General features: G+C 40.6%; 3 protein-coding genes across 6 annotated transcripts in view; 1 reads left to right on the top strand and 2 right to left on the bottom strand.

The window, feature by feature from the left end:
• Window positions 1–2187: 2187 nt before the first annotated feature.
• ewsr1b (EWS RNA-binding protein 1b) lies at window positions 2188–9829 on the bottom strand. 3 transcript variants are annotated; one of them, XM_074669951.1, is made up of 15 exons: window positions 9713–9829; window positions 9176–9212; window positions 8956–9007; window positions 8563–8704; window positions 8263–8458; window positions 7911–8170; window positions 7666–7819; window positions 4650–4684; window positions 4074–4103; window positions 3873–3988; window positions 3656–3785; window positions 3425–3532; window positions 3102–3228; window positions 2659–3015; window positions 2188–2548 (listed from the first exon to the last, which is right to left on the bottom strand). In XM_074669951.1, exons 1-15 carry the CDS (start codon window positions 9726–9728, stop codon window positions 2512–2514), a joined length of 1797 nt encoding a protein of 598 aa, XP_074526052.1. In that variant the 5' UTR covers window positions 9729–9829; the 3' UTR covers window positions 2188–2511. The 3 variants fall into 3 exon arrangements, with proteins under 3 accessions (XP_074526052.1, XP_074526053.1, XP_074526054.1); XM_074669952.1 differs by having other exon boundaries at window positions 4650–4687; window positions 8563–8701; XM_074669953.1 differs by having other exon boundaries at window positions 4650–4687; window positions 9713–9770.
• A 567-nt stretch (window positions 9830–10396) lies between these two features.
• Window positions 10397–12717, top strand: rhbdd3 (rhomboid domain containing 3). Its single transcript, XM_074670316.1, has 5 exons — window positions 10397–10818; window positions 10934–11317; window positions 11636–11762; window positions 11852–12097; window positions 12228–12717. Exons 1-5 carry the CDS (start codon window positions 10656–10658, stop codon window positions 12394–12396), a joined length of 1089 nt encoding a protein of 362 aa, XP_074526417.1. The 5' UTR covers window positions 10397–10655; the 3' UTR covers window positions 12397–12717.
• Window position 12718: 1 nt separating this feature from the next.
• Window positions 12719–27245, bottom strand: part of emid1 (EMI domain containing 1) — a 61222-nt gene continuing 46695 nt past the window's right edge. The window contains exons 4-17 of one of the 2 annotated variants that reach the window (XM_074670314.1): window positions 25411–25500; window positions 25236–25297; window positions 24995–25127; window positions 24088–24132; window positions 23871–23978; window positions 21708–21806; window positions 18764–18853; window positions 18260–18312; window positions 18099–18161; window positions 17967–18011; window positions 17694–17738; window positions 17532–17543; window positions 15643–15727; window positions 12719–13994 (exon numbers count right to left, since the gene is read on the bottom strand). In XM_074670314.1, the coding sequence (XP_074526415.1) occupies window positions 13864–13994; window positions 15643–15727; window positions 17532–17543; window positions 17694–17738; window positions 17967–18011; window positions 18099–18161; window positions 18260–18312; window positions 18764–18853; window positions 21708–21806; window positions 23871–23978; window positions 24088–24132; window positions 24995–25127; window positions 25236–25297; window positions 25411–25500 (1061 nt within the window). In that variant the 3' untranslated portion in view covers window positions 12719–13863. The remainder of the gene's footprint in view (window positions 13995–15642; window positions 15728–17531; window positions 17544–17693; window positions 17739–17966; window positions 18012–18098; window positions 18162–18259; window positions 18313–18763; window positions 18854–21707; window positions 21807–23870; window positions 23979–24087; window positions 24133–24994; window positions 25128–25235; window positions 25298–25410; window positions 25501–27245) is intronic. The other variant, XM_074670315.1, reaches the window with a different exon arrangement.

Here is a 27245-nt window from a genome sequence, read left to right as displayed (position 1 = left end):
CAGGACCAAACAGTAGATGGACTATTTTATCCTGTTGAGTCAAGCAGCTTTGAAACTATCTCCAAACAGAGTTACAAACTCTAGAGCACATGATAGGAAATATGTCTGTCATAAACTGGACATGACAACAGGTTGGTGTAAGAGCAGGATCCACAGACTACAGGTGAGTCTCACCATAATACAAGACAGAATGTTGAGAAGTAAAAACAAAATCTCATTCTTTTTGACTTGTCCTGTGCGGACATGTTATCAGAAATACTTGAGGGGTAAGTCTAGGGTCAAACTTTGGTGCAGAGGACCTGAATTTCAGGTTTTTAGGGTATGTTACGGTTATGGAAACATGAGGGTAACCAGCTTGAGGCTTAGAGAAACCATCTGTGATCAAACTGTAAACAAAAACATTGCCTAATCCCAGAGTTAGGGCATGTGATTAGAAACTGTACTGAGGCATGTTCCTTGCATAAAAAAACTTAGGATCACTGTTTTTCGATGATGGTGGGCTGATGTAATGCTTACATTGTTTTTTGTTGCGTAGAAACCTTAGATTGCAATCTAAGGGCTAAAATGTTTTTTTTTTTTCTCCATATACCTGGAATGAATAGGTAAAAGCTTTAAAGAGTCTTTTTGGTCATCTAATGTTCCCCTGTTCACAGGGCCAGGCTAATGTCCTCTCATCTTAATGTGTGGTGGTTTGAGTTGAAGCAAGGCCCAATGCCAAGGAGGAGGGCTTGTTTTCATTTAAAAAGAAGGATGTGTCTGTTGAAAAAAAAGAGAGAAAGGAAAGAAAGGTGGGGGAAGAAAACAGAGACAGAAAAGGAGAGAGAAAGAAGAAGGTAGGGAGAGGAGGGGGTTGATGAGGTCATTTTCTTGGCCTGGATGAATCAGCTTTTCTGTCCGTAAAGATGCAGAGAATTTAGCACTTTTAAATTACACAAAGAACAGGCCACAACTAGTGAGGCACTTTGAGGTATCAGATGCAGGGTTTCTCTGGGGGATAGCTAAGAGGACTGAACGTGAGAGGAAAAAGAAGAAGCGACTGGCTAACTGTCATTCTACCAGGCAAAGCTGTGAGCTGAGGGATGGACTGCTCTTCATATATCCAAGAAAAAAAAGGAGTTTTTGGTTTTCTTCTCTACAAGGACAACAGAGAAGGCGGTCAGGGACAGTGTAGAGCTTGAGTTGGATGAGTTAAAAGGCTAGTAGTTTACATAAAGGACTATTTAAGACAACTGAAGGCTTCTTCATTCAAAGAAAAATATATATCACGCCTGTGACTTTAACTGTCCAGATGATCTATTTGAAACCAAAGAGGTGTATTAAATAAAATCACCAAAGAACTCAAAGATGGTCTTAAGAGCCATGTGTTTCCCAGATGTTAATAAAACATGCCTCATTTTGACATCTGTGATTAATAAGGGTTCAATTTGACCTGATTGCTGGCGACGGTGAAAAGGGATCACTGAAAGCGGTTTAAGTCAGGAACTCCATGGAAAAAACTGAGGAAGGGGTTTTCAAGGTATGTCCTGAACAAGGTTCTTTAGTTAAAAAAAGGTGAGCTCAGTGTGTGTGTTTGACTCCGAGTAAGGCTTGAGTAAAATTCCTCAAGGATTTTTTTTAAGAGCATTGTTCAAATCTGATAAAAATGGTTCAAAACCAAGAATTAAATACAGTGATATCAATGAGAAGTGTCTGTGATGCAAAACACAGGAAGTATCCTGATTCACAACTGCAGCGTCACTCTGGTGCAACATGCGCCACCTTCTGGACAGCTGCTGTTGGGAACTTGTGTTTCCATCTACACACAAGGCAGCAAAGGCATGGTACCTCTCAGGGTCCATAAATCCAAATTTACCCGAAAACTTAAGAAAACTGTGACAGGAATACATAATTTGTCTCATGATAAGAGGTCACTGCTTTTGTCATTTCATAGACACTTGAAACAACAATGTTCGACAAAAGGAAATTGTTCAACACCTACAGTGTCCATTAAGTTCTGTGGGCGTCCAAATGTTTTAACTCAGTGAGCACTTTTTGCGAGAAATTCAAAGTAGATTTCAGCAGCTTTAAAATCCTAAATAGTCACACAAAATTGAATGTACAGGCATTTACTTGTAACAATGAAACAACTTAATTTCTTCACCTGTGTATGAACTTTTGTCCCAAAAACAAACAAAGCTTAAAGCAATGAATGAGTAAAATTTTATTTCCCAAGTTTGTCACTGAACAACTGACAGTTGTCAGGGAGAGGGGACTAACAAATGTAACATTTTGTATTACAATACAAGGGCAAAACTAATCAGCATACATAAAAAAAAACATCAAGGAACATATACAATACAAGATGTATCAAACACAGGTCAACTAAAATAAAAAAAATGGAAACACGAGTTAAATGAAACTGCAAAAGATGTTTGAAAGCAGTTTAGTAGGCATCAATTTATGGAATCATAAATTAAAAAATCCTGTCTTTAAAACCAAATTCCAACAGAGGAATAGTTTAGAAGCTCTTCTTCAGTAAGGTCGGTCTCTGCGCTCCTGGCGATGGTCCCTTAGATAATGAAAAAAACAGAGTTTACCGTCAGATTTCATTGCCATGCTTCAAAACTCTAAAACTCTATTGCAGACAACATCTCTGTTGAGATAAAAACATAGCCCTACCTCATATCCATCTTGCCACCTGGTGGGCCCATTCCTCTCCCACCTCTGCCACCCATTCGGTCCATAGGTGGGCCCCCACGCCCTGCCCCACGGAAACCTCCCCTATCCATTCCACCACGTCCTCTGAATCCACCACGGTCGCCACCCCAGGATCCACGGAATCCTCCAGGGCCACCTGGGCCTCCGCCTCCTGCAGGCCCACCGCGGTCCATACCTCTGCCACCACGCATTCCCATTCCTCCTCTGCCCCTGTCACCTCCTGGGGGGAAAGGAGGGCCACCTCCTAACCCTTCAGGTTTGGGAGCCTTGCACTGGTTACACTCCATCCTCCAGGCAAAGTTCTGGTTTCCACAACCCCTGTTGACAGAACATTAAACAAATTTAAAAAAATGTTCATTTGTAAAGAGACATCACAACTGAAGACTGTGAAACCCAGTACATACGGGTTAGGACACTCCCAATCTCCAGCCCTCTGCTGCATGTTCCCTCCTGTAGGTCCACCTCTGCCCATCCCTCGAGGACCACCACGTGGACCGAACCCACCACGGTCTCCTCCACGACCCATCATGCCTGATTAGAAAGAATACCAGCACCTTAGTATTTTGGGCACCTGAAATCTTACAAATTCTTTATGAAGGACACAGCTAGCTTGAGGATTGAATCAAATTTTACTGAGCATCTGCCTCCTTTAGGACATTTTCTTTCCCATTTAAGGAATGAGATGTCAATGTTTCAGAAAAGTTCCACAAACACTGCCAACATTTACCTCCACGACCCATCATGCCATCTCTCATGGGCATGCCTCTCATTCCTCCCATCATGGGCTTGCGGCGGGCCATGGACACCTTAAGCCTTCTACCCTGGAACTCCTTGCCTTTAATTAAGACAAGATAAAACCATTTGTTATATACATCCACTTTTTCAAGGACTGAAATACCCACACACAAAACGTATCACAAGTTCTGTACAGATGATGGTCAGAATAATGAAAACATACCATCAAAGTGCTCCACAGCTGCTTTGGCACAGATTGGCTCCTCATAGGACAGAGTGGCATCTCCCTTAGGCTTTCCAGAATCCTTGTCAGTGTATATGTTAATGGCAGGCTGGCCAAGGCGGCGGTTAATCTTGACACACAAAGAGATTTGAATTTGGTTTACCTTTTTATATTGGTTTTGCTTGAGACCAAAGCTCAGATTTAGATCTATTCTTACCCTGATTGGGCCAACATGTTTGAAGAACTCAGCCATCTCCTCCAGGTTCGCTTTCTCAGTCAGGCCTGTGATGTAGATTGTGCTGTTCTCAGAGTCATCCTGCTCTTCAGGGCGTCCTGTAGCAAATACATGGAAACTTTAAATATACAGTGGAATCCTGGCTTTTCTGATTAGATTATTCAATTCACAATTATAACTCACCCATGTCACGCTCGTCCCCGGCCATAGGTCCTGTAGTTCATCATTGCAGGAGGAGACAGATTGAGAAAAGTCAGTTTGTGCAATTTAAGTTCAGTGTACAACACCAGAGGAGAACTACAACAGGTAATCCAGACATTCCTTACAAAAGTGGTCAGCCATATTGGGAGGTAAAAAAATGGCACCGTATGGTACACCAAAAAATCCCACAAGTGATATTTGGAATTGAAAATGGAACACCTCAAACCCTTTGGCAAGAAAATGTGTAAAAGCCTCTTAGACCAGTAAGAAATCCTAATAAAGCCCAGAAATTCAGCTCATGAGATTTTGTAAAGCAGTAATGGACACAATGGAGTGAAAATTTGTTAACCTCAAAAACTCTTTGTCAAACCATAAGCAGTGACTGAATTATACCAAGTACCCTAGAGAAATGGTCTCAGGCATTGAAATAAATTCCCAAATACTTTCAGATGTGTTCACCTAGATAAATTTGCATACCACAATATAATGTTGGAGGATATTGACTCAACAAGTTCAAGGTTTTGAAAGGACTAACCAGTGTAATACTCGTTAACTTACCACCAGGCTTACTGAAGCCACCTCTGTCTCCAGCGCTGCTAGGGGGAATAAATGGAGATATGAAGGCGATTTCCTTTTACAGCCACTTCCATGGCTCGAGCAAAGTGGCTTGATTGAGAGATTAATAAAAACATACTAACTAACCCAACAGCAACTAAAAAAACTCCCTCAAACTATAAATACACAATTGTATTTGAGGGATTAGAGCATTAGCTATGTGAAAGTCCTTAGTTAGCTTGGTACAACTTGAGTTACAGTTTGCAGTAGGAGACATTTGTGCAAAAACATCAATAACTAACATATTTCCACTGCCTTCAAAATGTGACAAAACCCGACATAATAACACAAGTAGAAAGATTTCAGATGCATTGATGGCATGGAATATTTGGTTTAAGACATTTAACCACCCTAACAACAGAAGTTCTAAAAACCTAAAATGTGATTTTTTTTGTTTAAAGACAACACATCTGAAACTTTACAACAGGTGATGACATTCACCAGGTAACAGAAAGATAAAACAAAAAAATAAAAAGTACAGTCATAAACTGATTGTGAGAAATCAACACCAAATACAGTGTAACAGATTTACCAGTGTTATTTTTAACTCAACAAAAACACTCAATTGAAAAATAAAACCATCATGCTTTTAAAAACCACCATCCTCAGTTCTTGAAAAAAGGCAGACCCCCGAATCTTTGTTTAAGCTCCCTCCTGCTGCTTAAGCTGGCGGCTCTGTACTCAGTACAGACACTTTAAAGACAAAAGATGGTTTTAAATGGCTCTCACTGTTACCTGTACGGTATAAATGTGACAAAGCATGTTAAAAAAGTGCTCAAGGAATAACCAAACATTTATATTTCAAACCACAAAAACAGTTAAACATTTAAAAATTGCATTGTGACCCCCAACCTCCCCCAGAACACACAAATACCTGTGCCAGGCTACAGGGCTAGATCAAAGAAGCACTAGGTTAGAGAAGTTCTTGATGCCAGGTCTAAACTTTGATTTCTGCCTACTTTTGAAATTTGCTTCTTTTGTTTTACTATTCAACCCTACTTTGATAAGCAGATTGGAGTCCTGTTTTTAAAACCAATGTCTCAAGAATGAGGTCTACTGTGGGTATTTCTTGTACCCCAATCCCCCCAAAAAGACACACCTTGCAGAGCTCTATTATTCAAAGGTCTTTTTCCATTTGTCACAAAAGATTTTACTGTATGCGCCAAACAAAAAAACAGATCTCCATTTCTGACCCAGAACTGGTTGTTCAAATTTTGTAAAAAACAAAAGCCACCCTTTCCTCAACCGAAACTGGTCTTGATGATCTTTTGTTGCGGATTCTACACAGTGACTTAATTGTTGAGAAACCAAATATGGCGATCGCTAATGTGAGAAAAATTATAGATTTCTCTGATGTCTCAACCAATACAACCCTTTTTTTGGCAAACCTCTCTTTTGAGTTTTGATCAGGGGAGCTTGTTACAATACAATCTGATTTTTGGCTGAGTCAAACATTTACAAGAGCCAGAAAAAGATAAAAAGACATGTATGAGTGAACAACTGTTCTACAGTAATTGCCCTGATAAGTGCTCAAGCTCAGGGCACTTTAGTGAAAGTAAAAGTAAAAAAAGACAAATATAATTTCCACTTTCACCATCGAAAAGAATATAAAACCCATAAATGACAGATAAATACTTCACCGAGAATGGATTATTCTAAGCCACTACAGAGGTAAGTATCTGAACCACAGTGAACCCAGGCATTTATAATATACTGATTCAGAGACAGAAAGGTCTGTTGAACTGTGTCTGTGTATACCCTGTATTCTTTTATAATCTCATTAAACATGCCTTCTCTTCCTTACTGGTCAAGATCTGACACCAGAGAATGCTGCCAGAAAATGGCTGGGAAATTTAAAAAAAACACTGGGCATGAGCAAACCATGAACCAAATGTTCCCTCAGTGCATTCTGTTGTAGTTTGAACTCAGGACTTACATTTCATGGGGGCGTTAAGAGACCATAACCAATGGAAAAAACCCTTAAGGAGATTCAGCCCCTCAAGTCATGTTTTTCAATCGTCTAAAGAAAAATATGAGACTTTGACCCAAAAATTGTCAGGAAAATTTGAAAGATGAGTTTGTTCATGTCTCTGTATTGAATGCAATGGCTGTTGTTGGCATATTTAACCCTGCTATTTCATCGCACCATTTCTTCCCTCTGATTTTGTTCCAAATACTCATTGCCAGAAATAGCCTCCCAACTACACAGTCACAGACTGAAAACGCCAGAAAATGTTCTTGAAAATGAAAAGGAAGAACCTCATTAGTGAGGAAAAATCTCAAACATAATGTTCCTCTGGATTGAGTGTAAATGTGCTTTTGGAGGGCAAAAATTTCTATTTACAGGCTGCCTATAATATAAGAGTTAGAGGTTTAAATGGGACACATTTTTCTCCAGGCCTCCACACTTCAAAAAATATAAGATTAAAATTCCAAGAATTCACCTCAAATTGCATTTTTTCTTAGCAAAATGCTCTGTAATGTTGAAATTTTTTCAACCGTCCTTTAGGACACCTTAACGTTTTTGAACACCCTACATTGTGATTCTGCTACATTTCACATTATGGAGTTTGCAAAATGGATTAGCCTTAACCTTTTGATTTGTTGTGTTTAATTTAAGTTGAAAACTGTTCAATCAGAATGTTTATGCACAGGCCCCTCAACACCCAACTTGAAAAATAACAGACCCCCTTTCTTACCTTTGGCCAAATGAGAGGCAGGGCTGAAACTACATGTCTGCTACAAATTTGTCATCAACTGACATTAAACAATGGGTCTCAAGAATTTTAAAGCTGTAAATGATCTGAATTCACTGCCATATCAACAATTTTTTAATGTAATGTTATGTAATCAACAATACTTCCAATTGCTTCTGATGATGACATCTTTCAACCCTACCCCTTTGGCCTCAGCACCTGTAAAACGAAAATGAGATTAAGTGCTAAGGAAAGACACATACCCCATTCCACGGCCCATGCCTCCACGCCCACGATGCATCATTCCACCACGATCAAAGCCATCTCTTCCTCCTCTGTCTCCTGACCCGGGGTACCTTGAAGACTCTGAGCCAGAGTAACCAGAACCTCCACCCTGGCCATCCTGTCTGTAGTTGTCTATAGAAAAAAAAAAAAACAGAAGCAAACGTGTTAGAAAAACACACAACTTTTAAAGGCAAAAGAAAAAAAAAGGCAAAGCAAAGCTTACTGTAATGGTTGTTCTGGTTGTAACTAGGTGGTCCTCCTTGCTGACTGTACTGGTTGGATGGAGGCTGCCCATAGGAACCGGAAGCCTGAGGTGGGTAAGCGGGAGGAGCCTGCTGCTGCTGCTGGCTCTGTTGCTGGTACCCCTGCTGCTGGCCATAGCTGGTCTGCTGGGCCTGATACCCAGGCTGTTGCTGACCATACGCAGCAGGCTGGGAATAGTTATTTTGGTTGTAACTGGCTGGCTGACTGTTGGCATTGTAACTAAAAGAGAAAGAACAGTATATTAACATAAATAGACCCAGGTAAGAGTGTTGTGTTTTTTTCCTTTCTTTACTGACCCCAAGATCACCTACCTCTGTGGTGCAGTAGGAGCAGCCTGCTGACCATAACCAGGGTAGGCAGACTGGGCAGTATAGCCTGGTTGAGAGCCATAAGACTGAGAAGCTGCAGGAGCAGCAGCAGCAGGAGTACTCTCATACCCACTGGCTCCATAACCCTGGGCTGACTGGGAGTAGCTGTGAGTAGTAGACTGGGTAGCAGGATAGCCAGCTATTGAAAAACATAAACAAATAAAAGAGCTATATTGGTAACCTTTCAATAAGTGTTGATCACATCCACATCAAAATTACTCCAGTTTCTTTGTTGACACAAACCTGATGCAGGCTGGGCATAAGAAGAGCCATACTGTTGTTGCTGCTGGGGATATCCTCCAGCTGCAGGTGTTGCCTGGGAGTAATTTCCATCACCAGCAGCAGGTTGGGCATATGATCCATAACTCTGCTGGCCATACCCCTGCTGGAAAAAAACGCATCGTAATCTTTAATACTTAACATGCCTGATAATATAGGAAATGCATTCTTGTATGGCAGTGTTTTTAGTTAAATTTTCAAGCAATTGCTGTTTGGGTTAATCCCAACCAAGGATTGGCAAAAAAAATCTTTGCTTACATTTCAATGCTTTAAAAAAATCAATGTTAATCTGTATGAATCATTTACAAACATCACAGCATTTAACATAAGTAAAAGACGCATCGTGTAGTGTCTCACCTGTGCAGACTGCCCATAATTTTGAGAGGGCTGGGCTGCGTAGGAGGTATACCTGTAAAATAACATATTACAGTCAGGAGTCGTAAGGGGAAGGCTGAAGCAAAGTCACTTCATGTATTGCCTGAAATCAGGTTAAGCGTGTTTGGAAATTTGAACTTAGAAAGCCCACACAGATTTACTTATTGATAATTTAGTTAGGCAGTTAATTTAAAACTCTCACCCCTGCTGTGCAGTGGTCTGATTGTAGGAGCTGTAATCTGTAAAAGATGCATCACAATCGATAAGTTGTTGGCAAACAATAAGGAAACTAATAAAACACCATTTGCGCGCGAGCAACGTTGCTAATGCTAGCAGCACGCTACATGCTACAGGGCCCTGCGGGTTGGTCGCCATTCAACTCCACTTAGACAACGCTATATGCCGTAACGAGTCATGTGGAGGTCTAGCTAAATAATCTTCCGAATTAATGGTTTCAAAAACAGACTTAGGAGCAGCCGTAGTAAAGTTGAGAGCTATAGGTTATTTCTAAACCAAACTTTGTTGAATGAAATAATTCACCCAGTCGATACAGCCGCAAAGGCTCAATGGCTAGGCCTCGAGCGCGACACCAGCTAACTGTATGCCGACGTTATAACTATTTCAAGTGCAACAATGGTTTTCAGATTATAAATTCCTTGCATTTTTTTCAACAAGATTTGTGAAATTGAATGGAGGAGAGAAGTCAGAGATGGTTTAAAATATCACACTTTTAACTCACCCGGAGCCGACGCCATTTTAGTAAGGCCGTGAAAGACGACTGGACGGAACTGGCAGAAAAGGATATGCACTTCTTCCCACAAGGCTGGTGAAATATCGCGAGAATTAAGTCTTACTTTGAGAGTAGTAAGGTCGAAACCACACCATAGGTCGAAACTGGCTTGACGAATTGGCTTTAAGTTTGTTCATAAATCAATAAAAGTATTAACAATATGTACGTTAGAGTTGATTTTTGTCAGCACTCTGTGAACCGTTGCTAAAAGAGATGCCAAGTTACTCTGATTAAAGGGGAATAGAGAAATGGTTAGTTCATAAGTATTTAGTGCCCAGACTAACTGAAACGTGCTGAGACCAAGAATATCCTAAAAGACTGAGAGATAAAAAAGATTAAACCAGAAGAAAAAATAAATAAAAAAATATAAAATTAAAACCTTCGAAATATCCTCATTCAAAATTATAAACGCACTTTGAATTGTTTTTTAATGTACATATGTGATTTTCCTTTAACATAATTAGTATTTATGTTAGTTTTAGCAAACTAAATCATTTCTAATATCTCGTACTTTTTAGGTAAACTTCCAGTTTTAATAAGATTTTTTTGCGATCAAAGTGACCAAATCTCATGTTCCAAACTCCAATCCAGTAGTTGGCGGTAATGGGCCCTAAACTAGTAGCAACGGCCAAATCTGACAGAAGAACAAGTAGATGAGACGTGGTGGTTGTGTTTCAGTGATGTTAGCCGATCATAGCTCAGCATTCATAATATTTACGGCTAATAAAAGGTGGAATCAGTATCAGAAGAACTGTTCAGCAACATACTCGTTGTCGGTTCAAGAGAGGATTACAATACTAATTATGCAATACTTGGGGCACAGCTATACATGTTTATCGAAATTATGACATAAAAGACAAATTGGTGGATAAACTTAAGCTAATAATAAACAATGATCGACCGTTTCATGTCAGCATGGTCTTGGTTTGGATCAGATCGTCCAGGATTCTGTCTGGGAACATATTTTTTGATCACATTCATGCTACTGATGTATGCGGGTGGCATCCAAGCAAGTCTTAGTGTAGGTCCAGGCGGAGACTTCCCAAGAGTCAGAGGTAACTGTTTTTTTTTTGTAATGATACGCGGCATGTGTGCATTGATATTTTGGTGAGAATAATATCACAGCAATATGACACATTGTTGTAACTCAAGTTGTTCTCTTTTCCTCAGATGTGCTCCTCTATGCTTACAGTCACGACGAGCTGCCCTCCCTTATGGTCAGTGTTGTTTTCCTCCTGTTAGTTGGGCCCTGTCAGGAGCGCCGCTGGGGCACTATTGCCTTCCTCTCCCTCTCCATACTGACTTTGGTCACATTACCTTTTCTTTACTCCCTGGTCCTCTTCATCGGTGGGGGTGAGGCGAGTCGTATCTACGGTTACTCTGCCATCCAGCTGGCTCTGTTTACAGCACACTGTCGTCAGGTGAAGCAGAGAAAGTTGCTGAGGTTTATACCTGTCTGGTTTCTCCCATGGCTCTATCTGCTGACTGGTCTGCTGCTGCTGCCCGGGACACCTGCCCTGCTTCACTTTTGCACTATTTGCATTGGACACAACTGTATCCTTTCTTGTAAACAGATTAATAAGTTACCAAAGATAACATTTTCTAACGTGTATATATATATATATATTCTTTTTGAAGCCTGGTTATGTTTAAGAAAGTTAGTAAGTACATATGGTTTTGACACAGTTCTGTACCAAACCCTAAAACCCAGTATGGACATTCTGCTTGGTAGTACTGTCATTTATTTTACTTTGGTGTAAGTTTTTTCTTTGGACGGATAAAAACAACCTTTTGTGTATTTGTGGTTTGGGGTTTTGAGACAAGATTGAAGAATTCCTTCGTAGTTAGTAGATTACTTACTCAGTCTTACAGATCATCAGCCATTAATTGTGGCATTACAGGAGTTGGAGAGGTCAAGGGTCTTGGACTTCATCCCCGACTGGGCATATGTTTCAACATCCTCCAGGCTAAGATTACCCACCCATTCTATCTCACAGAGGTGCAGTTCATCTAAATAATTTCTGACCAACATTATGCATGACAGTGGTGGTTTCACCATTTTAACATCCTCTGTTGTCACACATCCAGATCTCATTCTCAGATGATGCATGGAGTCAGTGCCAGTGCTCCTCCCATGAGGGATCCTTTTTTTGACCACCCTCCAAAAGAGTATCCAATACCAGCGTGGCTAGTGACTGAGTCAACTGCACAGTCTGAGGCTGAAGTGTTAGAGGAGCAGATGCTGAGGGCTGGGATATTGGCCTCATTACAGGACGCACCTGACAACCCTGATGCAAAAGTGGAGGTTCCTAAATCATCCGTTTCCTCTCTGCGGTTAGTTATCATTTAGTCCTTTTTTGTTGAAATTCTTCCTATTATTTCCCAATTTCCAGTGTCTGGAAATGTGTCTAAGAGATTTAAGGTTATTTCTGTTGAGCTAAAAGTTCACTGTTTCACCCTTCAGACTGCAGCAGCTGGAGAAGATGGGCTTCCCTACTGAGAAAGCTGTGGTGGCATTAGCAGCTTCTAAACAGCTAGATGGTGCTATTTCTCTACTCATTGACGACAGCGTTGGAGAGCAGGCTGTGGTGATATCAAAAGGAAAGAGCCCAGTGTCGCCTCGGAGTACATAGTTGACATCACACTCATGGATTGAAAGACATTTTTTCTTTTATGCAGTACACTGAAGATAATGCTTGGGTTTTGCTGAGCGTCAGAACTAGACTTTCCCTGTGGGCTACTTTTACACATATTTAAATGATCAATATTTCGGTGGGTAACTTGGAGGAAAGTTGACTTTCTCTTTTTTTTTTCTCAATCATGAAATTAGCCATTTCTGTATCATTTGTTATAAACTTTTTTCCACTTATTTCTGCTGTACTGTGTTCAATGGACAAATGATGCGATGAACATATTAAAAAAAACAGTGAACATAATTTTATTACATTAATTATCGAGACAGAATTATCTTACCACAATTACACATTTTCACAAAAAAAGCTTGAAATATGAATGGTTACACAACAGCTTACAAAATAAACTAACATTGATAATTTTTTAAATAGTTTCACAATAAGTTTGATATAAGATGAAAAAACACACATCAAGTCTTTTCATCAGGACAGTTTAAGCAGATTACCAGCACAGCAGCGGTAAATATGTTCAAGTTCCATTATCAGCTTTTTCCTCTGAGTGTGTGTGTGTGTGTGTGTGCGGGTGTTTTGACAATTTCAGAATGGACAGCCAGTTTGCGAGTTGTATTTTCTGTGTTTTGTCCATATTTAGTTCATACATGAGTCATTAAGTTAATATTTCACTGAACTCAAATGTTTGTGCTTTTTAGTTGCACAGATTAAATGTGAATATACTTGCGTAATAGTAAATCACTATCAGTGTGTATTTGAAGGGGAAACACATCAGAAAACTACAAACACTGTTAGCAACACATATCTCAGTAAAAGTGGAGATGACTTCATCTTCATAGTGCACTACATAACATTGAGTTAAACAATATGATAAAAGTGTAACAAAATGAATACTACATGAAGAGGTTTGTTTGTGTACTTGTATCCTGCAAACTGTACATGCGCAATATATTTAAATAGTGGAATCTCTTCAGATTGCAGTTACATACATTGTGAAAGCAATACAAACTCAAATCCAGTCCGTCTACTCACATCGTATTCCTCCTTCACTTGATTACACTAAATAACCCTTATTGTCCAGAGCTGTTTGTAGCTCGAGGAGCACCACAGATGATTCAGATTTTCCTTTTCCCTCGCACATGAACATCTCTTATCTGAGGGAACAGCTTTGTGGCCACATAACTGAGACTCAGACAGAGCTGCTGGGTGTTATGTTAAAGTGTTCAGTAATGGTGAGGGGTGGGGTCAGACTAGTTGTCAGGGTCCAGAGGAGGTGGATTGTGGAGTATCAGTGGAGTTTCCCTGAGGTGTCCCCCATCCTAAGTCTGACAGTTAAGCCCAGAAAGGGTGTCAGATAAGGTCTTAATTTGTTGAGTGCCGTTGAGACCTTTAGGAGGGGGGAGTCAACCCAGCCTGTGATCCTCAGGGTGAGCGGGAGAATGGGGAGGGGGGGAGCTACTTCCCTCGAACCTTGGTGTCAGACAGAGGAGAAGCAAGTCGATATGGAAGCGCACCTGCTCGCTTATCTCTGTAGAAACTAGGGGAGGCTGTGCCAAATGGTCCATCCCCAGACCCTAGATCAGGCTCTGTTGAAGAGAGACAGCAGTTGGAACGGGGCCTCCTGTCCGTCACCCTGTGAGAACATGTGATTTCTCTGTTCCTAATCCAAGTCTACCCTGATTTTGCTGCTGACTCAGAGGCCTCATGATAGACAGCCTGTTGTCCTGTGTTAAACCTGACAAATCACTAATGAGAAAGAATGCCAGAGCAATTCAACGAACCTTTCTTTTCTTGACTCTGTCATACAGAAGAAGGTATGTATAGCTAGAAGGCTGCATTAGTTCATTCCAGTAAATTAAACAAAATAGTCTCATTTTCACAGGAAATTTACATTGTCTTGTCCATTACATTTTTAAAAAGAAAATATCTTTAAATGGAAGTTCCTGTAAATTCAAAACCCAAATAAAGGCAATTTAAAAGCTCAAATATTCAATTTTTTGTGCATTCTTCTTTTACAAGAATTTGAAAATAAAGTGTTGGACAAAATCATGCTTGATCTTTTTTCTGTTTTACGACTTATCACATAGGTATTTATTTTTCTTGCAGCTCTTCTAGCTGGATTTAGATATTTAGCACATGAAACTTCCAACCTGTTTACCATGCTTCTAAATATTACATTTTTTATCAATGAAATCATGCCTAAAAACTTAATAAAACTTAAAAAAAACAGTCCTAAATTTTAGTTATATAATGAGTTAAGTGGCTAGTTCCGATATTTTATGGTTTGCAGGGGGTTATTCTCAATAGTACAGAGGTAATGCAGTCAGCTTGGGCTTTGCACAGCTTTTATATGCAGGCAGAGGAACATGTCTGTGTTAATCCTGAATGGAAACCTCTGGTTGTGAGAAATGAAGCCACTACAGAGGTGCCAAAAACTACAGTTTCTCAACAAATGGGCCAAAATGACCAGTTTCTGCTGCAGGTAATACATTACTGACAAGTACATTATACAACCCCACTCAAAAAAGAAGTATCCATTTAAGTCAACTCAAGCTGAAGCCATAGAATCTAACCATTCTGCTTCGGTGTGGCTGTAGGGTTCAATATAAGGTGACAGACAATTATGATAAGAGAGTACATTGTTTTCATTATTTTGGGATTGTAAGTGGTCGTGTAATTACATAGTTTCTTTGTAAAAGAGTGAGAAAGCAGAATAAAAAACAGACATCTAAAGTTTGACAATGTTGAAAATTTGACTAAAATAGAGAGATCTTTAAGAAACATGTCTATCACAGAAATTTTGAGTGTGTACCATCCCCAAACAAATTCATAACTACATCTAGTTTTCCAAAATTCAGCAGTTCATCAACAAGTGGGTATCATAGTGTGTACACTTCCCCAACTTTAATACCATCTTTAGATCTTGTAAAACAGGTGAGTGAGGGCCTTCAGAGCTGTGGGTGAGGAAGTCTCAGTGTTACCTGGCCAGATGATCGCCTCCAGCAGCGTCACCCTGCGAGCCAGAAGCTCAAGGTCTGCCTGCAAGTCGTGGAACATCTGCAAGCTAATGTCCTATCAGAGAGCAGTGACAGGGAGGAGGGGACTATGTGAGGCGGTGGAAACACCAGCCCAAGTCCTGGGGCTGCTCACGACTGTAAGGTGGGAGTTTAAGACCACCTACCCCGACTTTTGACCCCTGCCTAAAGCTGACCCTGTCTCAGGCCTCCTACTCACCATGAATACCGATCATAGTCTCAAGGATTAAAACCCTCTCGGCTAAGATCTTCAGCGCCTCTCTGATCTGATGTATCCCGTCCCCCTGTGAAGATAGATACAGCCGTCAAGGTAAGGAGCACAAGCAAGAGAATTGCACGCCAAGATGCAAGTCATTTTTTTTACATTCAACACAGTTCAGGAGTTAGAAGGTTAAAAACAGTCCATGAATCTGCCCAGCACTCTCAGACATATCTGCTCCCTGTATGTCTCTGTTCCTCCCTCATTTTCTGACCATGCTGCTAGATGGAGTCTCTCTGCCATGCTGGGCTGGGCAGCATCAGCATGCATATTACTGACAGGCCTCAATGTCCACTAATTCATTAAGTCCATCATGCTATCTGCATTCCTGTTGTTGGGTTGCAGTAAAGCCAGGCGTGTATTTTTTTAGCACCACAGCTTTGACTATTAACGCTGTGATCATAAATGTTAACAATAAAAGGCAACTACGAGTACAGACTTAGTCTAAAATGTCTTTTTTTGACAGATAAAGCTCCTAAACTATTCCACAAAATAACCAAAGTAGTTAAAGATAGGGGAATGCAGACCATCACATAAGAAAACATGCAGGGAACAGCAGGAGCTTTGGTGCTACTTTTGTTAGACAAACAAAGGACATATGCACTTAATGACAACGAATAAAGGCAGTGTTACACTCATTCGTAAAGGGATGTTCATTTTGTATTTAGTCATGCAAGCTGCAACCACTTTGCAAGAGATGGCTAACATCTCAACAACTGATTGAAGACTGCTGGCAGGACTACCTTGAAAACTTAAGGGACACTTATTTCCAGAGCATGGATTGCGATTTTATCAAGACTTTTTTTATTTAGCATCATCAGCAAGTCCATATCTTAGAGAATCAAAGTCTCTGGTTTTTAATTAGCAAATTTTGATGGACTAAGAATCTAAACTTAAAAGAAGAACACAGGGAGCATATCTGCAAAAAAAATCTGCAAGCTAACAGTCATTCTAAAAAGCTTATGCAAGGAACAGCAAGCATGACTAAGAGCTCTGGATTTTGTTAGCAGAAAATGAATCCGCTAATGAAGGAGCTATTTTGCCTTCTTTCTGTCACATCAACATTGTGTTATGTTACTTCTTAGAAACTTCAGTAATTGGTTTTCACATTCAGAGAAGAAAGGTTTTGTGGTGCAGTATTTTAAGATGAAATCATGCAAGGTTGTGGGATAGAGGGGGAAAGCTGTATCCACTCCACTCACATCAGAGCACAACACGTCTTAACCCAACACGACCCACCACTGAAACATATGGAGTGATTTGGCATATACATTACCACACCGCCAAAGTGATTGAATTTAAGGCAGTTTGATCAGGAGGTAATTATGAATTTCTCTTGAAAGGTGTTTGAAATGATCTTCAAGGCAGTGCTGATGGATTATGCTAGCCGATAGATTTTGTTCATTCTCATGATGTATATGCCAAAGTGGGATGCTGAAAAGTGACTGTGAAAGGTAGCCATGGGGACAGTAGCTTGCAGAGGGAGTCTGACAGCTTTAGGGTCAAGAGGACAGTGTCGTGACAGGGGACAGCAGTCCAGAGCACACCCCAAAGACCAACAACAACAAAAAACATTAAAGATTTAACACATAATACACAACAGACAGATAAAACACTAAAATTGTATATACACCAACAGTAAAACAGACATTTTCTGACTATCAACAGGAAGGAATGTATGAAGTTGAGAAAAAAAGAGGTACATCTACAAATATGGAGAGAAAGATTGCATTACCAGAGACATGGGTCATGGTTTGACTACATTTAAGTTTCTATGTAGACTGACTGCATTGCAAAGTGAACACGAGACATGAATTTAAATATCTTACATTTAGATTGCTCTTGTAAAATGTGAAGGAAGCAAGAAAAATAAGGGTTAGACAGACACAAGGGAAATACCAAATGCCCAAAAAAGGAATCTTAGCCTTTTAAACAATACTGTACAGTCCATGCCCTGAATCGTGATCTACTGGCGTTATCTACTCTCTTACCGGCAAGCCCTTCTCTCCTGGCTCTCCCTTTGGACCTGGCGCTCCCTGTAAAGAAGTATCAACAACGAAGAAAAGTGTAAACATTGATGAAAGCAGAGCAGCAGTTTACTCCAACAGATAGAGCGCATTCTCTGTGACTCTGTGTGGTTTGTGGCGCTGCTGGGTAGTGTAGTTTACAGTGAAATAACTAGCAATGACATGTGTTGATGTTCCCTGAAAGCGCTCATGTACTCAGGTCATAATCCTGGAGACAGCAGGGCGGAGGTGGCTTACCGGCTCGCCTTTAAAGCCTCTCTCTCCTGGGTAACCCAAAGGACCCTGAAAACCAAACGAACGTCAGGGTCACACAGTTTTCTTTGGGTGTGGAGAACAAATTGAATATTATGAGGCTGTGGCTGTACTCACTCTCTCCCCACGTTCTCCCTTTGGCCCCACAGGACCCTGTGCTCCAGGAGCCCCAAGTTTTCCCTGTAGTGTGAAGAAATATCAAATGAGAATGAAAAAATGTTTACTGTCTATAATTAATTCTAAATGAAGTCCTGCATTGCTGTTTTGAACAGCCTTACATTCTGTCCTGTTGGGCCAGGAGGTCCCACTGGGCCTCTGGGACCTGGGGGACCTGTGCAGAGGATTAAAATAATCACATTGGCACCAGGAATGTTTATAGGCTTTTTAAAGTTTGAGGGCACTGGTTTCTCCCTTACAGATGTACAGCACCTGTAAGGGTTTATGACTAAACATGAACAGTTTTCAGAATGCAGATTCAAATGTGAGGTTGTTTCATGGTTAGCACAATTAGTATTAAAGGATTTCTCTATTAAAATCAACAAAACTGAACCAAAATCCCCATTACAGGCAAAATGAGACAGATATGAGTCATCTATTTATACCTGATTCCTAAACATGTCTAAATTCTGTATTAAAATTAGGACACTTATGCATGAAGTACCACACAATCAGCTGTTTTCTTCTCTATTTTTTGGAAAATATATATTTTTTTCTACAAACTAAATCAACACAAACACACTCTGTGCAGCAAAGTCATTAACACGACATAGACAGAGACTCACCGATCGGCCCAGGAGGACCCTGAGGTCCTGGAACAGGCGACCCTCGTGAGTCATGGAAAGTGTTGGTAAAGAACGGGTCTTTTCCACGATCTGCAGATGAATGAGACAAACGAGTGTATTTAATGGGAGCTACTTTCCTGGCTAAGGGTCGTATTTACAAACAGGAAAGAGACTTAAAAGCAAAAGTACTAAGACAGTTTTTTCATACTGTTTATCCTTAAGAGGTATTTCAGCAACTTCATTATTCTGTTGCTGTCTTTTTGCCTTTAAGGGAGTCGGTAGCACTCAGACCTGGTTCTTGTTGTGGCCTGCAATAAATGTTTTTAAGTGACTGCCAACAAATCCAAAGAGCATCTTCAAAACCTGATCATGTGTTTTTGTTCACTTTGTATATGCAGGTTTAACCTACCGCTGTACGTGTTATATATATATATATATATATATATATATATATATATATATATATATATATATATATATATATATATATATATATATATATATATATATATATATATATATATATATATATATATATATATATATATATATATATGGTTATGATTACATTTATGTCAATGGTTATTGTTTGCATTGGAAATGATGAAAATTTACCGTAAGAAACCTGTAAAGACATATTCTTTTAAAAGCAGATCTAAAGAGCCCTACAATAATGTATCAATCCCACATTTGGAGTTGTGATTTTAGGAGTGTGAACTTGTTGAGAACTTATTTTGTTTTGGTTGTGGTTTAAATCTTTAGCACCATGACTTGAAGGCTGTGCACAAAATAATCACAACACGTTAAAGCTGCCTGAGAAGTTTCAGTCAAAAAATAAAAACCCTTTTTATTACACAAGAGTAACCACCAGGGGGCAGTGTTTTCCAACAAACACCCCAACTAACTTAAACATTTCAACAGTTTAAAAAAAAACTGCAGCAAAAAGTGTTAATCTCAGTTGGAGGCAAATATTTCACAATCATAACAAGAAATTATGCAATACAGTAAAAAACAAAAAAAGTTTCCACATCAGATGTGTAACATCTACAACTGGAGCAAAGAGGGTCAAGAGGAAGAGGGTGGTGAGCGTGTGAGTGATCGAGGAAATGTGCGGTCACTAGGTCACTCAATGCTGACAGGAAACACGGATCCAATAGCAGCATGAGACATCAGGAGATACAGAGGAAAGAAGGAGGAGGAGGGCAGACTCGTCCCCCCTCTGTATAAAAGTTGCACTTGCAGAAAGATCAGGACTAAATTTGACATCGAAAGAGAGCTGCTTTTTCTATTTCCCTGTTACTAAACATTTGCTTCATTTCACACTTAATGCTCTGGGATCTGTGGCTGAACAAGACAAATAAAAGTGTACTGGAGCTCCCACAAACACTGAAATCAGATTTCCTTGCAATAGCCCTCCCCTCCAGTCCCGCAGAAGGGGATTCCAACCTCCTGAAGCAGACGTAAAATCCAAATAAGCCGGTGTTTTAAAAAGGAAGCTCAGCGCAGGACTCCCTCCCCCTTCACATCCCCTACTGTTACTTTGATGTGCAAGAAATGGCTCACAGTCTCTGAAATCATCATACTAACCTCAGCACACTGAAATGCTCTTCTCACAGAGACCCAGAGATTATAAATTTGTGTGCTACATACTTTGTTTTACCACTTAGTCCACACATTAAATCCCTGGACGTGTTGACCTTGAAGCAGCCGCACAGGGCCCCTGTCTTTCTCTCAAACCCCCCCCTGGGCTCGGCAGCCTACATCTGGAAGTTGTTGAGTGACATCAGTGATGGACAGGTTCTCATCACAGCATGTGAAGTCTGCCTCGACCTCAGACTGTCTCAGACTCAAGTTTAATACTCTTTGATTCTGTTCTACTTGGCTGGTAGACAATGAGGAGCAAGTAGCAGTTAAGGGATTACCACCATCCTGTCTGTTTTTCATTCTCTTTGTTTCTTTTGTCCCTCAATACCGTTAAAACCCGTGGGAGCTCTCATGCAGCAGGAGAGAACATGCCTGCTGAACACACATGAATATCAGCAGCTTGAAGTGTGTGTGAAACCTGCATCACGCTTCCTGATAACAGAGGATTTGATGAATCGGTGTACGTGCCTCAGAGAAGGTTCTGTCGGTGCAAAGAGCAAAAGCTGTGACATTGTGACATTGTGTGAGTCAGTTGTTATTGGTGCTGAAGAGGATAACTTAGAAGATTTAGAAAACTGTGGTCTTTAAAAAAATGAATATTTGAGGAATTGTTATGATTTCACAATCTGTCTACGCTGTCACCAAGAACAGCAACCAAAGACATAGTTGTCAGTGCTAACATTTGCTTTTGTCCATCAGTGGCTTAGATGTGATTGAAAATTGTAGCTCATTTTAAGATAATCTCATGTCTCAGTTACAACAGTCTGTTGTATTTTATCTCTTGATGAACTCAGGATTAGTGATTTCACCCATGTTTACATGATTTCTAACTAGGAATGGGTACCGAATTAGATACTTTTATAGGTACTGACCGAATTCAGTCAAAAGTATCGGGTATTGATTCATGTTAAATCAAAAGGTACCATGTATAGGTACCTGAACGCATCCTTGTGACTGTGAGGCAGCGGAAGAGTAGGTTATTTTCCATGCTGGTCATAAACACAGCATTGCAAGGTTATATATTGAAGATTAAATATGTCAAATTGAAAAAAATCTATACTTTTTCATTAAACAAATTGATATTTTTTACCACATAAACACAAAAAAGTACCGAAAATTGGTACCATTGAGTACAGATATCAATTGCCAGGTACCGGGCATCGGTACCGTATGGTTTCAAATGTGAAAGGTACCCATCCCTATTTCTAACCAAAGTCAAATCGGAGGAAAAAAATGCCATATAGAGTTTGCTTCATCGGGACTTTATGAAGTCTGTTTGTAATCCAGATCAGGGTCTTACTGTGGTCTGGATCTGGGATGTGGGCACTGGCAGGTCCTGGAGGGCCAGGTGGTCCTGGCAGACCCCTCTCTCCTGGGAGTCCTGGAGGACCACGTGGACCTGGGGGTAGGAAAGACAGAAACAGACTTGTGATGACAGATATGAGAGATTCATAAAAAAGTATGACTGTAACTATTTCTTCTGGAGAGGCAGAGCACAACGGTAAAGAAGTGGTGATAAATTATGTGATGAGAGGAGGATATACTGTGACAAAGAACAGAGAGGAAACAGATTAGATAAAGTGCTGAATGATGACCCATAGCTGTGCCTGGCAGCAGTGTGTGTGTCTTTATACATGTGTATGTGTGCCTGTGTGAGTGGATTAGGCTCAGCAGCTGGACAGAGAAGGAGAACTGAACCGGTTGACTTTGCTCTTTTGTAATTAACAGGAGGAGGGTGTTTAATGGTCCAGTGCAGGGGCATGGGAACACTCAAATAAACACCATTAAACTCTATAAAGTATTACTGTAAATGGCTCATAGTGAATTACATGCTCCCTGCAGACACTCCAGCAGCTTTTCCACATGTGTTTGTAACACAAACAGCCTGATTCACAAGAGCTGCACAGACAGTGAAAGGGTTTTTTTTTTCCTTTGCCTTTTATTTTGGAGCAACCATTTCTGACCTCATTGTTTGGACTCTCCTGAGGTAACTCTACCCCCTAAACACCACCCCTCGCCCTCTGATGGACCCACACTCACCACCTCTCTGTTAATGTGCTGATGCAGCTTACAATGACAGTCCACTAATTACTACTTTGCAGTCTAATGTTATTGCAGGCGTGACACCTCTGTGAGCCATTTTCACTGTGCCTCGGTCGACACTGCAGCATGACCGCCTGTGTTTTGGCTGCAGTCGGGGACTCTGTAGGCTACAATCTGCAATACAGTGGTTCAAATGGTCAATCAAAGTGGCTCTTTAAAATCTATGTGACATGTAAGGGAAAACAATTTTTATTTCGCCAGCAGAATTATGGTACTCTGGAGGATGGTGTGTCAAAATCCAAGTCAAAGCTTGTAAAATAACTCTACTTTAACCTATCAGGACTTATCATACTTCACAGTATCACTTCTCCTAACACAATGAGTTCACTCTTCTCCCATCTTTCCCACAACCTCAGACTCTAAAATGAATTTATCTACATTTTCCATGACACTGGACACATTTCAGTCCAACGTTTATCTCTCTCTGTAAAATGAAAAAAAAACGGCACAATAAGGAAAACACAGCTTGGGATATGAGACATAGCACTGGTTTTGGGTACTTATGAAGTAATGGAGATAGAAAAAACAATAACACCACAGGCATATGGAAATCATAAGGACCGGGGATTTGTGTATATATAGCTCATGTTCGGTGCAGATTGAAGTCACATGGCGCTTCTTGGAAAGTGGGTTTGTAGTTTAACTTTTGCTCTAAATCTCATGGTTACCCAGCAGCAGGCACTGAGCAGGGGTCATATGCTCGCCTGTGAGGAGAGGCACTCCCTTCATGATCCTGAGCAGAGGACTAACAGCCTTTAGCCAGAGCAGATGTTGCAACACACTTATACCAACGTTTACTGTATCATTATTTTACTAACAACTACCTATAGATTTACTTTTTCCTAACAGGTCATTCATCATTTGTACATAACAGTGAAGCCAGAAAGCAGGGAGCAGATTAATGATTCGATGATGTGCTGTATGTTCTAGCATGAGCAGCACATGTTGGGAGTCTATTTGTAGTCTGAAAAACAAATGCCTTCACTGCCCACTGGAGCAGCTGTATTTAGAAACGTATGATTATAAAAAAACCCAAATGCCAGCAATTTACCACCAGCAGGCCTCAGGGGCCACTGGAACGTGCCAACATTTACAGCTGGAGGGTCTGTGGGCTGACAGTGGTTAAAGAGAAAGACAAATAATGTGGAGCAGGATGTCAAGAGTCAGTTTTTTGTTGGTGATCACTCTAAATTTCTAAAGGTCTTTGGTCAACAGAGAGCCATTCAGATGCTTTTTAACAGACAGTGGTGTGAGTATACGATTTCCCTGCACACAAACTTTTAACTAACACTGTCAACATCTCCTTAGTGTAGCTTAGCGTAACTTGCATCAAGAAGTTTGTCTCTCAGTCCTCTCTTACCTGCAGGACCTGGGGGTCCCCTTAATCCAGGACCTCCAGCTGGACCCCTCCACCCAGCATCCCCACGAGGCCCACTAGGACCTGGCAGCCCTCGAGACCCTGGCTTCCCTAAAAGAAGGAAACAATCAAGACATGAGAAATCACGAAGCTGAGAATAGTTTATATCTTCAATAGTTTTACTTTCATTGACTGAAAGGTCACTGTGATCACAACTTACCATCTCTGCCAGGAAGCCCATCTTTCCCCTTCTCACCCTGGGGACCTGCAATGGAAACAGAGAGGTGGCCTGATTGAAGCTTAAAAACTGGGCTCAAACATCTTGGAGCAGATGCGGTGACAAAATCTACAGAGAGAGGATGAAACTCTCTAAATTCTACCAAAGTTATTGAGCAGAAAGACTGTGTGTATGTTGTTATGGCTGATTTAAATTTAAATACCAAAATATTTACACTGTCTTCTACTTCAGGGATGAGGAATGATTTCATCTTGACCTCTTTTAAGGTCAATTAGGAACAATGGCAGGCTGAATGGTTTCAAATGTCTCTCGCAGTATGCCAAGAAAGCTGTTAAAGTGAGAGGTTAACACGCTCTCTTTGTTTAAGAACCATTTCACCTGACACAGAGCAATGTGTCTAAAGGTGTCAAGAAAGTTTGTGGAAAATGAATTAATTTGCCTTAAGTGATGTCACCTGAGTGAGGATAACCTTTGGATGAAAAATGTTTTTATTACCTAAACTTCCATTGACAAATCAGTGGGGATAGTATCCTCTGCTGGTTTTCAAATATCCACTTTTCTAACAGCCACAGAGAGGGCTGGCATTAAACAGCAACTAAGCAGCACATTCAACTCAGCTCCAGCTTGTGCTTAAGGAAATGAGCAGCACAGACAGTGTGTGTGCGAATGTGTGTGTGTGTGTGCATGTGTGTAGTGGAGGAAATAGGATATGTATGAGCAGTGTCGAGCAGGTATAGAGCAGGAAAAGAGCCACTGCTCTTTGAGAAAATCTGTAGTGAGTGAATTCTGATTCAATTATAAAAATTCAAACCCCTGCACTTCACCGTAGAGCACAAGTACATTTAACCTTCAAACTTTCTCATGATTTACAACAGGAGGACGAACCAACCTGCAGGCCCCTGCTCACCAGGAGCTCCCTGAGCGGGCACAGCCCCCATCAGTAACGAGGCCTCTGCTACGGCTCCTCCTTTTCCCTGAAGGTGGCGATGTGACACAGAGGTCGGGGCGGAAAGTAATTGGACCTGGGACCAGAAAAAATAACACGAGAGTTGACAATTTGCTCTTATACTGATGGCATTTGATAAATCTCAGTAATCTAGGTACTACAGCTGAGACAGTCTGGTGCATACCTTGGTCTCCAGTGAGTTCAGCCTATCGCTTAAAGCTGTGATCCGACTGCAGTTGAGACAATCTAGAAAACAATCAAAAAAGACTCTTTACTGACAGGAATTAGAAACTTCAACTTGTACTGTATCTTTGCTTTGGCGCTAAACAGACAAGTAGTAACTCATTCCTAGATCTTACTAGAGATGGACTCTCCTGTGCGAGCAGGGGGACGCCGCAGCGTGGACGGTTTCCTTACTGCCTCTTGAGCTACAAGCTGGTTCGCTCCCTCTGTAGAAGATGAAAAACAGAGTACATCAGGGTTTGAGTGATTACCTGACCCTGAAACAAAATCTTCAAACATTGAGACTCAACATGATTTGAACATTTCCAGTCACAGTTACAAATTCTTGCAAAGTAAGTGTTGGTAGTTAAATGCTAAAATGGAAAATAAGAGCCAGCTGATAATCAAATAATCTTAAACAAAAAAAAAAGATTCTCTGGTTTCTAAAACATAGAGATTGTTTTTTTTTCATCTCTTCATAAAAGTTGACCTCTGGGTTTCAGACTGCTTGAATGACAAAACAAGACATCTGAGGAAGACACGCTAGGTTTTTGGAAGACATAACTTTTTTTCTGAAACTTAACAGTCAAAATATGATTGATTATTCCAGAAATTGGCTATTAACATAAACAGGTAATGAAAATGTTAATTTCAGCCAATAAATCAAAGGAACTACATCCACACTGAATGATTCTGCCAGAAGCAGTTTTCCCTTCTGCGGATATATTTTGGAAACAACAGTGTGGACGTGGCTTCAGTAAATGGGTGTGTAGTGTATCAGACTTTAGGAAGAAAGCCAAAGGTAGGGTCTCCTAACCGGCCTTTAATAAAACTTTTTTTCATACAGTGCTAATCACCATATCATTTATTCAACCAGTTACGACTTGGTAACCTCACACATTTGTTGGCAAAACTTAAGCCTATGCTAGAGGCCATGTGGATGAGGATTTAAAATCAAAGACAGGAATTAATCAATACAACTTCTCAGGCTGGAAAGGGATTTAAAAATCTGTTTATACGACTGTGTTTGAATTAACATTACAAGGTCCCAGTGATGTGTGCAGTAACTGTGGAAATAAACAGAGAGATGACCTGAAGACAGAGACAAGAAAAGGTCTTTGAGTTCTCAAAATAATCAAGGCAATCACTCCAGTGATTCAGACATTTAACAGCGTGTATGCTGAGTGAAATCCTGTCATGAGGAGAGCAGATATCAATGCTCCAGATACCTGCTCTCCTCCAGGTGAGTGTCTGACTCTCAGCCAGGGATAACTGGCACAATGTTGAGAGGTTGAAGAATGGTAGAAATGGAAATCAGCAGATAGTTGCTGCTTTTGTCTCAGTTACATTTGAAGAGGCAAACAGTGTGTTCTGTGCATCTTTGCCAAGTTGCTCTCTTTTTGCCTTGTTTCTTTACAGACAAAAAAAAACACTCAAAGCCTGGGAGAGAGGGCGTGTAAAGACAAACAATAGTTTCCTTGTGCAGACAGAATGGGTAGTCTCGACTCACATTCTATGTCTTGCCTTCATTTTATGAAGTGTGGGAGGTTGTGTCTGTGGGTTCTGGATGTTTTGAATGGGCAGACCTTTGTGGAAAAGCTAGACTGACTCCTTTGTCCAGCTTGGTCTGGCTCTGGTCGGCCCAGGTGCTCCTGATACAAACAAGTGGCTGGGTTCAAAACCTCATTAGCCACCAGGAAACGCGACTCTGCCATTCAGTGGCCGGTAAACATAGACAACGCCAAGCGCTACACTAGAAAGCAGCCATGATCAGGCACCTGCAGCATTGAACTGGAGCAGGAAATTATACTTCTTGAACAGTGTAAATTTATTCCAACACTAGAAATCATGATCTGTCTCTAACCACAGCAGATCCATGACAGAGAAATGGAGGAGCTTATTGTCATGAGGAAAAATAAACATTAGGGAACTTAAGACGAGACTGGGGGGACATAAAGGGCAAAGAGGAGGA

This window comes from Halichoeres trimaculatus, unplaced genomic scaffold (genome assembly GCF_033239565.1).
Source record: "Halichoeres trimaculatus isolate MK-OKI-2021-1 unplaced genomic scaffold, fHalTri1.1 fHalTri1_scaffold_5, whole genome shotgun sequence".
Lineage (NCBI taxonomy): Eukaryota > Metazoa > Chordata > Actinopteri > Labriformes > Labridae > Halichoeres > Halichoeres trimaculatus.
The sequence above is the reverse complement of the archived record's forward strand: the minus strand, read 5'-3'. Positions and strand labels throughout refer to the sequence as shown.